Source organism: Squalius cephalus (genome assembly GCF_949319135.1).
Source record: "Squalius cephalus genome assembly, chromosome: 9".
NCBI lineage: Eukaryota > Metazoa > Chordata > Actinopteri > Cypriniformes > Leuciscidae > Squalius > Squalius cephalus.
In genome coordinates, this window is record NC_137130.1 from 43,488,876 (window position 1) to 43,507,774 (window position 18,899).

At 41.2% G+C, this 18,899-nt stretch overlaps 1 protein-coding gene and 1 long non-coding RNA gene across 4 annotated transcripts in view; both read left to right on the plus strand.

The window, feature by feature from the left end:
- The first annotated feature begins 600 nt into the window (after nt 1-600).
- LOC307164986 (uncharacterized protein) overlaps nt 601-18,899 on the plus strand; it is a 145,875-nt gene continuing 127,576 nt past the window's right edge. For all 3 annotated transcript variants that reach the window (XR_013822372.1, XM_079882237.1, XM_079882238.1), the window contains exon 1: nt 601-1,260. Coding sequence is in view for 2 of the 3 variants with exons in the window: in XM_079882237.1 (XP_079738363.1) it covers nt 617-1,260 (644 nt within the window). In the remaining variant the exon portion in view is untranslated. The remainder of the gene's footprint in view (nt 1,261-18,899) is intronic.
- LOC307164395 lies at nt 9,345-9,845 on the plus strand. Its single transcript, XR_013822274.1, has 4 exons — nt 9,345-9,398; nt 9,498-9,579; nt 9,673-9,706; nt 9,791-9,845. It is a non-coding gene; the product is annotated as an uncharacterized lncRNA (long non-coding RNA).

Genomic DNA, 18,899 nt, shown 5'->3' on the forward strand with positions numbered 1-18,899 from the left:
TGGAGAAGGCAGACGATCTGCCCAGGAATGAGTGGCGCTTGGCAGAAGTTATTGAGACTGTAGTTAGCAAGGATGGTTTGGTAAGAAGAGTGAAGATACGTTTTGGAGACAGAAAACTGGGTAAGGATGGTAAACGTCTGAACAAACCTTCAATAGTTGATCGCCCAGTGCAGAAGCTGGTCCTGCTGCTAGAGGCAGCCTGAACTTCCTGACATATCCTTTGATTTATGCAGTTCATAGTACAATATGTTTACATTTTTCTTTTACATCTAGCCTTAAACATGGGTAAACATGGGCGTCGCGACTGAGTGCGTTGTTGTGCTTGGAGCTCCGTCGAATTAATTCAGAAACCTTGTTTTTTTTCTTTACACTCTTTTACAAACGAACTTTTTCATTTTTATAGCGTGTGAACATATCTGGAATACTATTCTCCTTAAAAAACAATCGGATTGCTCGGATATCGCTACATATATCCAACCTTTCGAACTTCCGCTACTAGCCTTAGCCCGCTAGCATTACACGCGTGGTCGCGCCTATCGATCGACTTATTTCACTGCACGACTTATTACCCGTATCACTGAAAGCTATAATTCGCCATTATAGCACATCTGCTATAATGGCGAATATAACGGATGTGTGTCTAACGTTACCTTTGAGTGCAGGTGAGGACACCTTCGAGCTGCATTCTGTGCAGTTAGAGCTGGAATCCATGGAGAAGCAGATCCGCGACCTACTAGAGAGACAGGCCGAGCTACGAGATCGACGATTCACGGTTGAAACATCACGCGCCGATGCTCACAAGTCAGTGGTTAGTAACCTTTTGACTCCGACCTCGTCTACTCCATGTGTTTCTCTGCCCAGGATGCGATCATCCCTGGTTTCATTCACTCCGGCACCGACACAACAACATGGACCCTGGGTGATTCCACAGCGGAAGACTCGGGCCAGGACCAGAGCTAGGACCTCTCCACCCCTCCCGGCCTTCGAGATCTCCACCTGGAACCGCTTCTCCCCTCTACGCGAGACGGAACGCGACGCTGTGATCATCGGCAGTTCCATCGTCCGGCATGTCCATGCTTCCATAGGTAAAGGTAAGGTGCGCACTCACTGCTTTCCTGGTGCTCGTGTTCTCGATGTCGCTGCACAGGTTCCCGGGATTCTGAATGGTGACGAGCCCGTCGGAGCTGTCGTGCTGCACGCGGGAACGAACGACATTAGGCTGCGGCAGTCGGAGGTTCTGAAGAAGGACTACACTGTCGTGTAACATTATCATTACATTATAGTGTAATCGAAATTTCGACAAATTCTGCTGGGATCATATGACCACTGTTACTCCACATCTAGATCAGTAGTAAAAATCTGAATTGGTATGTTCTGTGATTTTTAAAGGCCCTTTTTTGATCAAAAGTTGTAATTATTGTGTAATTACTATGGTAAACAATCGAAATTTCGACAAATTCTGCTCGGGTCACATGACTACTGTTACTCCACATCTAGATCAGTAGTAAAAATCTGAATTGGTATGTTCTGTGATTTTTAAAGAGCATTTTTTTATTTAAAGTTGTAATTATTCAGTAATCATACATTAACAACTCATTTTTACCCCAAATTTATTATTATATGGGTAATTATGATTTTTTGGAACATTAAAATTCATTGTATGACCATTAAAACCTATTAAAAATTAATAAAATGCATATTTTTTGGTTAAACTGAACTGAGTTTGAATACTGTGGGAATGGCAGTTGTTGTTTTTTCTTTGTTTACAAACAACGTCTGGTTTAGCAGGGTCACAGACTGCAGCTGCTTTGTTGGTGTGAGGAGACTGAATAGGAAGGTTGTGTGGTTGTATTCAGGGTAAATTGGAGAAATTACAGTGCATTATGGCCAAGTCAGTGCTTTTTGAGGCAGGGAGGGTGAACACAGACAATATTTTGTCTGCTGTTGCAGGTTTTACTGAAATGGAGGATTTTTTGGCGGACGAGAATGTGAAAATCCCCATCCACTGCACTACTGCTGAATGTGACAGCATATACTTCACATATGATATTGATGGGGTTGTTGTGCAGGTGAAGGAGTTGTCTGGTGTGAATGGTCGTGTTCACCATCTGTTCCTGCCGGAATTCCATCCTCACATGATGAGTGAACACGACCATTCACACCAGACAACTGGGTTGTTGTGCAGGTGAAGGAGTTGTCTGGTGTGAATGGTCGTGTTCACTATCTGTTCCTGCCGGAATTCCATCCTCACATGATGAGTGAACATTATGACATCTTGAGGAAACACTTCAATCTGAGCAACCTCAGTAAGAAATATGTGAGTGCACTGCAGAATTGCAGTGGATGGACGCTGGGCCATGTTGAGGGGGGCTATTTTATGAACATTTCAGTTGTTCCAGAAAGCAATGGAACAATTGACAATATGTTCATTGATAAATATGTAGCCAAGTGTAAGACAATAGAAATATTAAATGCAGTTTTACAGGAGTTCAAGTCCGCATTGCGTGCAATGGCTCCTCGCAATATGGATCGCCCGTCCATAATGAAAGTGAATTTGCATGACCTGTCCCGCTTTAACATCCTTGCTGGGGACCAGGGCTTCTTGTTCAGGTTACTGCAAAAGTGCATTAACCAGATAAGTGAGGGGTTCAACGTCCAGCTAATATTGACACTGTCCAAGTTTGGACAGAAAGATGACGACCTGTTGGATTTGGGTGCATTAGTGGATCCTGAGTGTGTTATGTGTGTGTCTGTGCACACTGCCTGTACGGTACACTCAAAAGACCCAAGGATCCACGTATTCTGGTCTCGGTATGGTGTGCAGGAGGTGGTGGGCAATAGAGGGAGTTTGTTCTCAGCTCTCTCTATTAACGAAACAGCCAATTTCTCCTCCAACCTTGACAACAGAGGGTTAGACATCTCAAGGGCACTGCGGGGGATTTTCAGGGAGAGAGACCTCGGCTACACCCTGACGTTTGTGCAGCTGTATGCAAATACACCGCACAACCGACTACAGAAGGTGCATATCCATCCGGTGAGTGGGTGCTTGGTCACCTGTGGTGCATTTCACCCGAGGCACCAGAGAACAATGAAGAATAGGGCAGACACATATCTGACTTACATGTCAGATATGTGTCTGAAGTTTGGTTCCACAGTTAGGGCCCGTATTGAACAAGTTGGGCTTTTTGAGGGGGGTGACATCCAGCACGTCATGGATGCTGAGTCCTCTTTCAATGAGGAGAACTTGCTCAGTTTGCTGAGGGACAAGCCTCTGCTTGTTCCCTTTACAGACATCACTGCTGATGGTGGGGCCATTCAGACAGTACAGAGTGTAGCCCAGCACATGGTGGCCAGACTACGATCCCTTTTTGAGGGAAATTGTTGCAAAGGTGGCTATGAGCAGTCCTGGGCTGCTTTTCAGTTGGAGCTAGGGCTGGAGGAATTATTTTTCGGCCACCCATTCTCCTCACGGGACCACCAGTACACTGCAAGCCTGGGAACCAGCTCTAACCAGAGCACAAGTTTGACCTGACAGCGGGGATTTGCACTCGCCCCAAGCAGCAGTGCTAGTGCTGGTCTCGTTCCACCTCCTTTGAGGCACTGGACATGTAATGAGACACAGCAAAGCCGCATTGAACGATTGTTCAAATTTTCAGATTGTGTGAATGCTGGCATGAGTGTGGTTGGGGCCGAGCTGACCATGCTGTTACTGTGTGATTTATATGATCGCAATGACAGGATCCCCATTGCGGCCCTGCGAAACAGTGTCTGCCCGGGGACACTAAAGGGGTCCATGTCTATCCAGGGTCTAAGTGAGACCCTGGAAGGCGAGGCCTCATTTGTGTATCCCCACACATTCAGCAGGGCCAAGGATATGGTGTGTCAAGCAGGACATAATGTAAAGTCCTGCTTGATGACAGGATTGCGAGGGCACTGCCATCACTTTTTCCCAGCCTTGAAGTTTTACAGTGTGAACAATAATAAAAAAGTGTCGTGGAACTTCAAAGACTACTGGGAAATCCATGACATAAATGAAGAACCGTCTGTGGAGGCTAGGGCAGTGAGCCTGGTGGGAGACGTCTGTCTTGAGTTGGAGAAAAGGGGACTGTGCTTCATTAGAAATACTGAGAAGTACATGCAGCGTGGTATGCCCTGGGTGAAGGAGGTGCTTCTGAGGCTGCCAGAAGCTCTCCAGGGCCAGGATGTTATTGATGTGATGTGCTTCGTTAGCTGCATTGGGATCCTCCAGAATGGGGATTACATCAGTTTTGACAAACTGAGGGCCCTTCTGGAGGATCTTCCTCTGTCACAAGCCAGGTTTAGGACGTTACAGGTGCTGTCACAGTTTTTGTTGCCTAGGGTGTATGGCATCAAACTCTGGTCCCTACATGAGACCATACCATATAAGGTACGCGTCTCAGCTACTCGTCCACCATCAAAGAGTAGTGTGCCAGAGAGCACCGTGTCTGAGCCGGTGGCAGAGGAGGGTGCGGAGGAGGATGACTTCAGGAGTCATGAGGAGAATGTGAGGAAGCTTCTTACACGTGCTCTCCCAGCCAACTGCTCCATCCGCTGGAGCAGCATGGAGCTGGCATTGGTGAATGTGAATCCAGACATTAGCCACAAAGAGGCATATGCCGAATACATGTGCCAGTGCCAGTCCCGGAGCATTGCGTTCCGCACATTCAATGCGTTCTGTAGGAAACGGAATGTTATGATGAAGTAGTATGTTATTTATGTTATATCTATAGGGTTAGTGTTAGTTTTAGATTAGTAATTATAATAGAATTAGTGTAAAGTACAGATGTTAGTTAGTAATTAGGGTTCATTTGTAGGTTTGGTGTTGGTTAGGGTTAGGCTAAGTATTTTTTTTTTGGACAGTTTTTTACAGTGATAGCTGTGTTGGGTGTTTTTTTTATGCAAGTTAGTGTTAGGTTTAATATAGCATAGCGTTAGGGGTTGTATTTTTTTCAAAAAAAAAAAAAAAAAAAAGACAAACAAAAAGACAAAAAAAATTAAAAAAAATAACAGTAACCCAACCTCTGACATTACACAAATCAGTGTACTGTCAGTGCCGGTCCCAAGTCCGGATAAATGGGGAGGGCTGTTATACCATTCTAAAGGGTTAGTTCTCAGCTTTCCAATAAGTGTACTCCCATGTCGGTGGTATGTTTAGTTCATTAGATATTGACACTCGAAATTGAAACCGGAAGTGTCTATATCTCCTAACTTGAACGTCGCATGGAATCATGGGAGGGGTTAAAAGAAAGGTCCGGATGAGGCCTTTAAGATGACACTATGTACATGTCATTCTGAGCCTTGGGGGCCGAGCTATGGGGCCTAATATATTTGTGTATCCAAAAACTATCTCGGTCTAGGAACGGCTCGTGATTGGTGTCATTGGAAAGGTCTCTGAGAGTGCTTTCCAATGACACCTCGTTTGTGTCGCTGCGACCTTCCCAGGCCGAGATACATTTTTGAAACATGAATATATGTTGTCCCATAGCTCCGCCCAGGAAGGGGCCAGCGACATAAACCAGGCATCATTCGAAAGGGTTTTCTCAGACCTTTCCAAAGAGTCTACTCTGATGGCTGTGGTATGTAGGGGTCCTGAGATATTGACACACAAAATTGACCCGGAAGTGATCTTATAGCTCCGCCCAGGAAGCAGCCAGCGACATCCCAGATAGCAAAAAATATCTGCACGGCTTCTTTTTGCCGCCGGCCCCAAGCTGTCGGCTATAGGAGGATCTTTGTTGACATCTTTGTACGCATGCGCGAGTGGTTGTGTGGCAACAAAACAAACCGTATGGCGGGCTGTAAAGACGCGACGAGCACTTTCAAGAGAGTTAGCGGGCGAAATCCACAATATATAAGCACTTTAACATCTGAAGACCGGAGGAGGTTTGGAGAGAAGCTCAAAATTTGTATTGATGACAAAATCGAAGTTATTCAAAGGCAAAGCCCATATGAGATCTGGGATGACAAAAAACGTTGGTCCGACTCGCCCGTGTCTTGGCCACCAGAGACATTTATTCTTATTTAATAGAAACCCCTGGACCCTTCACTCATGAAAGATTAAAGGCTTTCAAAAGTCTGGAGGCCTATGATTATTTTGTTTCTCGAAAAGTTGGGCCGATCTTTTCTGCCAAACCGAAAGAAATATGACTCGGTTGATTTGACTCATTTTAAAAAAAATTTTTTTATTAAATCTTCTATAAATACATAGTCACGAAGACTTACCATGAACAAAATGAGCCTCACAAACTCGATCAGTAACTTAGCTGCAAGAATCCAGGCTTTTTTCGGAGCGTCCAGGTTCATTTCTTTCGTTTTTCGCGATCCTTTTCGGAGGGAATTCAAAAAAACTTTTTATCAGGCCCCCAACAAGCCGTACAATCGACCACAGCAAGACGGAACCATCCTCTTCTCTAAATCCTCCTCCAAACGTGCAAAACAATCAAATTACAGGTATCTAGCGGTGTTTCTTGCCACACGATTCCCATGATGCAACGCGACAAACATAAACAATGACGTCACAAAAGATCCGCCTATAGGTGCGCCCCGCTGGCGGAGATTAAACGTTTGCCGCCGAATACGTCACTCCCATTTCTTGCGAGATGCCGCCGGCGAACAGCCGCCGGGCCGCCGACTTCATTCTCTCTGACGGTTGCCGCCGTCTAAATGAACCGCGGCCGGCTGGCGGCAAGCCGCTTTGAAATCGACCAGCCATGAGTGAAACTGATAGCATTTTAACTACTTTTCACATTTAAAGCGATTATAATTATTATGTGAATTATATCAATTTTTGTTGTTGCTCTAAAGCCATTAGGGGTTATAACAGATTTGTCTCTGATTCCATTTATATTAGCCTACTTTGAAACTCTGAAGCGATAGCAGATATGTAAAATATATAGAATTATTTTATTCACTTAAGGTGACAATTCTTTACATTTCTTTGATTTATGCACAATTTGAGATGTACCAATAATAGACCAAAAATGATTCATTTTTCTAAAACTTACTTGGCAATAAATATCTTTCTGATTCTGATTTGTTTTTTAAATAAATATTTCATTCATGGTATGAACAATTTAGATTTTTCACCAATGCCTGAAATCAGTGAACAATGAAAGACATCTGCAACTTGGCCAAAATCTTGGGTTTGCTTTATATTTTTTTTATTAATTTGCAACCATGGTAATGTCTATGAGAAACATGAAAATCTCTGTTTTGACCTGAAGGATAGAGTGAAATATTTAGAAATATTTTGTCTCTCTGTCATGTCTTTCATTGTTTTTACAAGCTCATTTTTAAAAATTTATTTTACCTTTTACATGTATAAGGGATTACTTTGCAGTTTGCAATTGCGAGTTTTGCGACCTGTACAAATGTTTAAGAAAGTGTTAAAGCACAAACAGAGAAGTACCTCCACCGGTCGAGAGGGGCAGCACCTAAAAAACTGAAGCAGATAACTCGTCTCGTCACCTCTATGCTCGTCACACGGTTTCAGTATTTGGAGAGAGGAAATATATGATCTTTTAAGTAAGTACATTTTGCCTTTTTGTGTGATGCAATATAACTATGTTCATTTTTTACATTGTTTTTAGTACTTCTTCTTAAAATCTGTTCTTGCCTAACTAGTCAAGCTAAAGTAACTTAAGTTAGTCTTGTTTGCAAAGTTTCCGCCATGTTTCTGATATAGCTAGGCTAACGTTACTTGGTTTCTTCCTGGCGTTGAGTTTTTTTCTTCTTCTAAGTATGTTTAACTGTTACGTATGTTTGTACAAGTGTAAGTACATGTGGTTTAAGATAGTATTGGTCAGTCGAATTAACTAACGTTACAGTTCCTGAACTACTGACAATTATTCTGCCGCCTAACGTTACGTGGGAATGGTAACGTTAGCAAAATCTTCACGACAAGAAAGACTGATTTTTATAGTAGTATAATTTCTGTTGTTTTCTAACTAAACATAATTATGCTGCTAGTCTAGATTACAGTGTTCGCTACCACATGCTGTTCACCTTTTTTACACACTGAGTTCAAGCATGTTCTAACGTTGTTACATGTTGAAATGTATCTAGCTACAGTAGGTAACGTTAGCCAAACTTTACATCTAGAAAGACTTAGCGGTAGTTTAACTTTTGGTGTTTTCTTACAAAAATAACGATGTATATAGGTTGTTTATATGATTTTGTTTGTCTGAACATGGTTTTCTGTTGATCCACTTGTGAAAATTACTGCTTTTTCGAAGGGGTGAGCATTTTAATGTTGTTGATTTTGCCTGAAAAAAATGAATCAAAAAGTTTCCTTTATGCTAATGTGTCTTCTATTTTAGATGCTTCACATTGTTCAGTTTATCAACAAGGAGGATCTGCCATTTGCAGTGGTTCCGCAAGAGTGGCCCAGCGAAGGGCATGTGCCATTGGCCCCCATTTAACCTCCGCAAAAAAGACAAAGGAACAATTTAGCCATCCGCTGCACACCTCCACACAGCACCTGGGAGAGACATCATTTTAAGTTCATGAAGGGTGCAGGTAAATGGGTCTGACTTGTACCTTTGATTTTCCTTTATTTCATCTGTGTAATTTATTTGTCTGTTCATTGTGGATAACGGACTCTTTCATTTATTATTATTATTATTATTATAAAATTTCTGTTTCCTCTTCCTCAGAACCAGGTTTCTCCCCAGTAATCCAGAATCCGCCAAGAGTTTGAGTACAAGTAAGTGATGTTATTTGTGAAGTTTTTTGTCTTGGAAACTATTGCTTCTATTTAAAGTCGGCATAAACCAGAAGTTACAAATGACTTTTCTCCAGTGTTGTGATGTATTTCCAAGTGAAAGGGAATATTGAATAGAGGAGCAGGGTTTTACTCTAGCTCTCCTCACCTCCATCTCTGCTCATAGCAGACTAATGGTTTGAGGGAAGTTGCCACGCCCTCACGCCACTGCACATGACTGGAAGAGAAGTCGTTTCGAGGGGGGAGGGAAGGGTAATGTATTTGATTAAAGATTATAAGGGTACATGAATAAAATAAAAAAAATGAAGTGCACAGATGAATCATTTACATAAACACTACAATAGTACATATAAAAATACAAATTGTAAAATTTGATTTCATGCTGACTTTAAGATGATGAATCCTTTTATCATAATCTGTTTTTCACTAGGACACTTGATGGGATTCGCTGCAGCAGTTTCTGGATGAAAGGTGTTGAGGTATGTTGTACATTCCATTAGCTTTGCACAGTTCAATTATTGTTTCGTTACTGAATATGCAATACTCTGCATTGAAATGAAAGATGTTATGTTTGCTCCCCCAGCTCATCAAGTACTAAGCTTTACACCCCCGGCAGCAAATTTACCCTGGCAGCATATGGGTGAAAACTCTGGAGGTACAGTATGTAATACGTTGCGCTTAACTAAGTGTTACATTTAAGTCCAATTCATTAAATGTATGCACTAATTTCAAACATATTTTTACATGTCAATAGGAGGGAGAAAGTCATTGCTCTATTGTTGGCCCTTGTACTCCAATGGCATCTCGTGTCAAGCATGAAGTTTTCAGCTGTGAAGGTATATTCTAGCCCTATGTTTTAATGTCCAGTGTTTTAACAGTATTGAAAATAGTGCCTTTAGTTGTTTGTTTTATTTTATTTTTAAATGTAGAACCAAGCCCTGAGGGAAAGCAATGCACGAGCAGGTGAGAATTTGCACAGTTTCTTAAATTGTACTTTTTTTGTGTGTGATGTAAGTCCAAAATTACCATATGCCTTTCATTTTGTAGCTTCGGATGACAGCGGCTTACTTCAAGAGCAGGTGAAGCAAGTTCAACAAACAATGTTGAAGACGTTTGCTTGCACTGGGCAATCAGGTACAACTTGCAAACAGCACCTGTGGTTGTTGGTTTAATTCCCACTGGGGCTACCTGTACATGTAGTAGATCTAGATATAAATGTCATAGTTTAGTAGTTGAGGGACCAGGACTGACTATTTTATTCTGGGAAACCCTGTAGAATTTGGCGATGTTGTGTCTGTTGGAGTCATCCCTGTCAGGGGATCTGTTACTCCCCCTACACACCCAGGAAGATTTGCCGTGTCTTGACAACAGTTTGAAGCAGGATAAAAAGCTCCAGGTACAATTTGTAAGTTTGCTGATTATAACGCCATAGAGTAATCTAAAAAGTAAAATTTAAGATTGTATACTGCATATATTACAGCCTGAATCCTTAGCCTTTCACATTTTTTATTTATTTATGAGAAGCTTCAGAGAAATGTAATTTGTAACACTTTTTTGGATTTTCAGCTTGGTGTCGGGGATAAAGCATGTTTTAGAGACATGTTCCTGAAGATCATTGTTCAAAGTAAGTTGGATATATTTTTTATTATATTTAAGTAGATGTGTATGGCCTCAAGCAGTTCAAATGAAATGATAGATCTGTATATTCTAAATTAGCCATCCGGAAGAACCCGGCAACCCAGGATGCCACTGATGAAGCAGTCTAGGTTAACGTTTCGCGCTACCTGAAAGGAGCATCTGACCGTGAAGCCCTAAAGAAGTCAGAAGTGTCACGCTATACTCACTAACTGTGCAAAATACTTTTCTTTTTTCAAATAATGCTTGTAAGTCCTTGTGCCACAGGTCAGCATTGCAGTTATAATGGTCTATTCTACTCCAGAGCTTTACTATAAATTACTGCCACTTATCCTATTGTTAGAAATGGCTTGTAAATGTGATGTCATACTTTTATTTATTTTATTTGGTATGCTGCACATTATTTTCAAGTATTCTCTTTACTTGTCATAATGTTTACTGGTATTTTTTTTCACCCTAGAGCTGTCCTCTTTATATGAACAATTATTGTAAGAGTTGTAATTTGCTTGTAAGGCTGTTTTTTGTTTTGTGTTTTTTTTTACCAAAATTTAATTAGAAACCTGCATGTTAGTATATTTATTTATTTATTTTTCTGTTATGTTTCAGTGATCTGACACATCTTGTTTAAATGACAGTTACTGTACTTTGAAATGTGGAATAAAAATGGCAAATGGATATTTGTCTGGTTTGAGCAATCATTATTCTTGATAAACTGCATGCTATAAATATTAAATATATATATATATAGCCAGAATAAGCGGCGGCAGATCGCTCAAAAATAGCGCTTGCCTCCGGCGGGCCGCGGAAGGGTCGCCTTCAATATAAAGGCGGCGGAACGGTGGTTGGCCCGCGGGCCGGCCGCGGAACGAAGGCGGTAGGAAGGCGGCTGCCGCTTCTAAAAAGCGGCTGCCGCCGGCGGTGTGCCGTCCAGCGTGTTTGCGATGTCGCCATTCTGCCGCTTCTACTACCGCCGGAGCACCGACGGTAGTCCGCCGACTCATTGCTATCTGGGATAAACTCGGTACCATTCGAAAGGGTTTCTTCTCACCTTTTCAAAGAGTCTACTCCCATGTATGTGCTATGTAAGGTGTATGAGATATTGACACTCCAAATTTAAACCGGAAGTGATCTTATAGCTCCGCCCAGGAAGCAGCCAGCGACATAAACTCAGTACCATTCGAAAGGGTTTCTTCTCACCTTTTCAAAGAGTCTACTCCCATGTATGTGCTATGTAAGGTGTATGAGATATTGACACTCCAAATTTAAACCGGAAGTGATCTTATAGCTCCGCCCAGGAAGCAGCCAGCGACATAAACTCAGTACCATTCGAAAGGGTTTCTTCTCACCTTTTCAAAGAGTCTACTCCCATGTATGTGCTATGTAAGGTGTATGAGATATTGACACTCCATATTTAAACCGGAAGTGTCTATATCTCCTAGTCTCGCGTAGCCAGACCTTCAGACTGACGGCTGAAGGTCTGGAATTCATAGCAGCTTTCTTTGGCCAAGGCCCGCCCATAAGGCCGTTTGACCGACATGTCAAACAACCAATTACAGTTCGTTTCGTTCAGCGTCACGTTTCGGGGCGTGGAAATGTCCCCACAACAACAGACCGGCGTGCAACAAGTCAGTCAGCATAGAAAATCAAAGAAGGAGAAGAAAACAAGCAGTAAGTCATTGATCTGTTCGTGCACGGATAACAATAATGGCGTCTGCATTACCACATCTGATCAAAACACCGAGTAAATCAGTAGGAAACGCGTGCAGACTTTGTTCAGAGACCTTCAAAGCATCTAAAACTAACAAACACAGATTATTTCGTGGACACGACTCTAAAGACAAAGCTGAATTTACTATTGTGCTGGAGGAGTTTGTTGGCGTTCTTCATGACACAAGTTTGGCGATCTGCACATCTTGCCGAAGTGTACTAATGAGGTACAATAGTGTTTCCAAAGAAGTTGTACGACTGAAATTGCATATAAATGACATGTGCAGTAAGACAAGACAGAAACGATGCGCACCATCAACGCCAACACAACTGCAGAAGAGACTTGCAATTTCTGAATGCAGCCCTGCGAGACGTGAATGGTTCGATCTACCGTCACCAGAGGTAAACAATGCGTCAACATCTGTACAGGATACTGTTGGTAGTCAAACTGTCCTTATGTTTAAGTCGTCACAGAAAATGCCGAAGAGGGATGTAAAGAGACCTATGAGGACACTTGTTAATAATATTACAAGGGGACGCTACAATGCTTTGGCCAAGAATTTAATAAAAATTCCTGGCCAGTCCAAGTTGGTCATTGATGTAGTCCTCAAGCAAGTTGAGAAAGAATGCCGACATTTAACAAGCAACAAGTTCCATTCTGTAATACAACACAGTGCACATCTTGCTGAGTTTAGGTGTGAGAAAGTGTTGGATGAATGGAGGACTGCAGCACCTACATTTCTCCAGTTCCTAAAATGTGCAAGTGCAGCAAACAGTGTGACAAAGCGTAACACAAAAGCTGCCAGTGTTCATAAAAGAAGACCGTGGACCAGAAAGAAGCCAGAGGTGACCATGGCTGGCCTGATACTTCTTAAAGCAAGGTCAAGATTCATGGCATCTCCTATGTTCCGAAATTCCATGGTATTGAAACATGGTGGTGCAAAGAAAAGATGCATCGATAGATTCAATAGGATTGGAGTTTGTGTGAATCACTCAGCAACTCTAAAGAAGATGAAGGAGATTGCAGAGACATGGGATGCCGGAATTTTAGAATGGAAAAAAATAGTGTGTGACAGCCCAAGCCTTGAAGACTTGTCATGGAAAGATGATCCAGGTTGTAGCTCTTGGTTCGTGTCTGATCATACATACCACCGTGAAGAGAATGAAGTGGAAGAAGTTGTCACCAGCAGTGAAAGTGAAGAGGTTTGTAATATTTGTTGTAATATTTTATATATTGATTAGTACTCCCTTCTCTACCATGTAACGAATACGACTCTGGGTAAATGTGAATTAGCTCAAGAATATGGGGAATTCTGGGAATATTAATATTTATGACTCATGGTCATAATTCATAAGTCGCATGTACATTTATTTGATCAATTTTCGAGATTACCTTGTTCTGTAACTGGTCTGACCAACCTTTAATTCGTCCAGCGAGTAGATGTAAGATCAGTACAGTTAAGAAGGGGGTATTCACAAACTCCACTAAAGTTTTTGTCCTGGCCACGAACATTAAACTTCTGAGTTTATTAATTAAAACTACTGAATGTAGTCTAGTATCGAGCTTGTAGCTTAGATCTTTTAGATTCATTGACTTATAAGGTAGATTTTCAAACACAGAGACAGTGAAAAGTATTTATGAATTTGGTAACACTTTACGGTAAGGGTACATGAATTATCATGAATTCATGTATAAATTCATGCATGAAATATGCATTAATTCGTGCATTACTATCTCATGAATCATCAGGAACTAACACGAGTTCAACGTTTTTCATTCATGACTTCATGGATGAACAACACCTTAATTAAAACATTAACTAAGATGAGTACATCATCATGAATTATGATTTATTACGCATGATCATGATGTTTTCTTTGTTCACAAAAAAATTGGTCTTTACCACCCATTGTGGATAAAGCTACAGTTATGGTACATGAATCATCATGAATTCATGCATAAAAAAGCATTAATTCATGCATGCAAGACTACTCTTCGAATTATTAAAGGGATACTCCAATTTTAAATGAAAATTCTGACATCACCCTCATGTTGTTTCAAACCTGTATGAATTTCTCTCTTCTGCCAACAGAAAGGAAGATATTTAGAAGAATGTCAGTAACCAGACAGTTTCTGGTACCATTGACTTCCAGCGTATATTTATTTTCCTACTATGGAAGTCAATGGTACCAGAAACTGTCTGGTTACTGACATTCTTCTAAATATCTTCCTTTCTGTTCAGCAGAAGAGAGAAATTCATACAGGTTTGAAACAACATGAGGGTGAGTATATGATGACAGAATTTTCATTTTAAAGTGGAGTATCCCATTACCTAAATGCATGCATACGGGCTAGAACAGTATATCAATTAATGTGAGAACTGTTTTTCTGAAGTTTCCAAGCATGTTCATGTCTTCTTCATAGCCTGCAGGTAAATGGACAGACCCCAAAATTGGCCAATCACAGCACATAACATATGAATTCTGTTGGCATTCAAATACAGTAGTCATCATTAACTAAGCATTATTTATCAATGACTTCATCATGTGTGTGGCCCCTCAACTAAAGTGGTGGCTTGGTGCTTTGAAACACTGATGAACAATGTGGCATAACTGTGAAATGACATGAATATGAACATGAAAGTTCAAGCCTTTGCAAACAATGTACTGTGTGGACACAAATGGACTTTGATCTTAACTTCACTGCTTTATTCCTAAAGGTATAAACCAGTTAAATCAACAGCTGGAAAGAGCTGAGAAGGAATGCAGTACATACACCATGAACTTTATTTTAAGTGCCTGTATATCTGAAAACTCTTTACAAAACCATAAAGCTGTTTTTTTTAAAAAGAAGAAAAAAAAGGAAAATATGTTTCACAAACAGCTTGATCTCATTTAGGGTAAGAAGTCACCTTTTAATGTATACAGTTTTATAAATGAATTACAATTATTGGCTAACAGGGAAACTGGTGCCGAATGTCCTTCAATAAACGACCAAGTAATCCTTTCGTATGCTTGTTTCCAAGCCAGTAGGTCCATTCTATTACTGCAAGATGCTCTTTCAAAAGCTTGGCAGTTCGGTTTCCCCTCAATCTCCAAATTGTCGATTTGTATGTTACCCATGCCCTCTCCAAGTGCTGAGTGTGAGCTCCACTTACAGGATCAACAAACCACCTTGAATGATTCACGGTGAAATGCCTGTAGCCCAAATTGGTGAGAGCACCCCTATATGCTCTCCACTCGTCACTAAGGATTACTGTCCCAGGCTGCACATGCTTCACCAATAAGGGAATCAGATGGTGGCGGGACCTCTTCTTGACCAGCCTCAGGATAGGTCTTCGATGCCTTTCTTTTACTCCAAGCATCCCAAAGACCCACTTTTTGCGTCTCCAGGTGTTGGATATTCTCCCACGAGCATACTGTAAAAACAGCATAAGTTCTTAACATCTGACACTTCAATTCACCATCAATATAATAATAGTCATATAGCCTGACCCTATGGGCCCTATTTTCATATTGGCGCAGTGCGTCATGTACGGCCAGTCACAAGCACAGTGACATTTTTGATAATGGAACACAAATATAGAGCACACTATTTGCATTTGAGTTGGCAAATAGGAAGCTAGGGCTGATACACATTCTAGTAGCAGATTGCAACACAAACAAAACAAGATAGATACCTTAAAGGTGCTCTAAGTGATGTTGGGTGATGTCACTTCTTGTTGACGTTCAAAGTATTGTCAAACAAAACGGAGACTAGCTAGACCCTCCCTCCTCCTCATCCGTGCACTTACCCCCCAAACCCCACCCCAAATCCTTCTTGTCGGTTATTGGCTGGAACAGTTATGTTTTCATGGTGCGGGTGAGCCCAGTTTGTTTTTGCTGCAGTTTGTGGAGCCTGTGGTGTCTACAGAGACCGTGTTTTTTTACAGTGTGTTCAGGGGACAGGCAGCTAGCGGATGGTGAGGAGATGTTTGCTGTATGTGACAAAAAATATTTTGCCTAAAAAAACGTGTGACATCACTTAGAGCACCTTTAATACTTATAGAATACCTTTCGTTTATGGCGGAAGTTGCTCTCATGACAACAGACTCCATTTCATCTCCAAGTCGTTGTCCCGTTTTATTTTCAAAACGCCTCATTGCATGTCTGCACACTCTTCTTACACGGGATGACATCTTCGAGAGTGTTGCTGAACTTTTAGCAATACCATCTGCCTTCATATTAGGGATGCAACAATACAGTTAGCCCACAGTTCAATACATACCTCGGTTTTTTAACCACAGTTTTCGGTTCGGTTCGGTTCTGATGGCTTGACACATAATAGTGTTTTTTTGTTATTGTGTGCTTAGGCAATAGGAACAATAAGGTTAAGGAGATAGATATTGCAATATTCTACTCCTTTATTTAACTTAAAAGCTAAGCAAAGTCCACTAGTTCTTAGTGTATTGTATTGTATAATATACAATTAACACTGACATCTCTTTACCTCAGAGCGTCCGTTAACTGAATGAATTGACAATATCGCCTGAAAATCCGATAACATCAGCAATTTTCATTCAAGCAGCTGATTTCTGTGAATGAATGTAAAACTAAATGTATATTGCAGCACAGGGTGAAGTCAGTATTAACGACGATTTGAGACAAATAAATGTACATTTAATGTAAAACTATATAGATGGCGCTCTGTGGCGCGGCAGGATTTTGAACACGGTCCTGAGCCGTTGCTGGGCGCCGCGGACAGACGCCGAAAGGCGCCGACGGTGTGTGTAGCGCTACGTGTACACTCATAGAGAATAATGTGACGTGGCGCTGCGCGTCCGATGTGCGACCCCTTTAAATTGACCATTTCAAATAAACATATTTGTGCCTTCAGACAGTGATATTGCTGTGTTTCCGTTTGAGTAGGCTACACGTGTAAAACAATGCTTGCACACAGTTATTTTTATTGTTTACCGTGTTTTCTTCCTCGGCACTATACTCAACGGCAAAACCGAAATGTCCCCACACCACGGATTTGAAAGACGCCGGCGCTTCCTCGTACTGTAGCCTCACTTCACCGCCGCTCGCCATGTTAAAGTGCGGAATGATGGTTAAGCGCCCCCTAAATTTAGAGCATAGCCTAGTGATTGAATATTTACTCGTGGGGAATTTCCTTATCAGCTTGTAGACTTACAGGCACACACAAACAGTCAATTCGGAGAGAAATGAAACGCACATCAATTATTTAAACGTAAAACCGAAAAAACCGCAATTCACAAGCGCGTATTGAACCGTGGATGTCGTACCGAACGGTTCAATATTATATTGAGAATTGTGGCATCCCTACTTCATATCAACCTGCCTCATTCGCAAGCCTTGAGAAAACCTGACAAAGAAGCACATTTACTTGAATATTAAAGTCCCCATGAAATCAAAATTGACCCTATTTACTTTGTTAGCGCATATTACTAGTCTTGTGGTGAACAATTAATCCGTGCAAGAAAATATTTTAAAAAAAAATTTTTTACCATGGTAATCTTTAATCAAAATCTGAAAATGCCCCTCCCCTCTGCATTGGAGGACCTTCTCTGATGACGTAGGTTTGAGGAATTGGTTTGGGCAACGCTTAACCACTCCCCTCAAACCGTTAGTCTGTTATGAGCGAGAGATGGAGAGGAGGAGCGCTAGAGTAAAACCCTGCCCTCTGTTCAATATTCCTTTCACTGGGAAATACGTCATAACACGGGAGAAAAGTCGTTTGCAACTTCCGGTTCACGGGGACTTTAAACAAATACAGAGCAGCACAGAAAGCATTGCAATTTTATTGACAAAAAAAAAAATTTATTGAGTCTATCATTGACTATGTGCCTTAATATATGGACCACTGCCGGACACCACCCTCCACTGCATGCCTACCAGTTTTACTGATCATGTTATTTAGCGAGGTCCAAACATTGCAGGGTTTTGTGGGTTAAAGAACCAAAGCCTTCCAAAATCCATGTGCGTCTGTGTGTCACACACACACACACACACACACACACACACATAACACATATGTGTGTGTGTGTGTGTGTGTGTGTATAGAGAGAGAGGGAGGTTTGTCTATAGACACACTAAAATAAGTACAATTGCATTGCGTATCTGGATGTATGATTTGGATTACCTGTAAAAAAATTTCATCCATGAAAATAGGCTGCATCTTGACTTCTCAAAGATTGATCCTGATCTGACAGTCTTGGTGCTTCTTTTGCCTCTGTGGCTATTATGTCGGCATACCCTTGAGGAAAACAAACAAATAAAATATTTATGTGCAGCCTACATAGCCTAAGAAAGAAAAAAAAAAAAAAAGAATTGGCGTTTAGCAAATATAAGTTCAATGAGAAATGGTATGCTGTTTATGTTGGTCGAAGGCTTAAAATTTATTGGCTAACATTAAATGGATAGTTCACCCCAAAAATGATGTCATCATTTACTCACCCTCAAGTTGATCCAAACCTGTTGTTCTGCTGAACACAAAAAATATATTTGGAGGAATGTTTGTAACCAAGCAGATCACATCCCCTATAGACTACCATAGTAGGAATAAAATACTATGGAAGTCAATGGAGGATCTGCTTGGTTACAAACATTCCTCCAAATATATTTTATATTTTTTGTGTTCAGCAGAACAAAGAAACTCATACAGGTTTGGAACAACTTGAGGGTGAGTAAATTATGACAGAACTGTTTGTGTGAACTATCAATTTAAGAGCATATTCAGCATAACTTGAAGACTATCTTGAAGGATACCTCTGGTTAAGCTTGGTGGTGGTGATGGCAATCAGCAAACAGT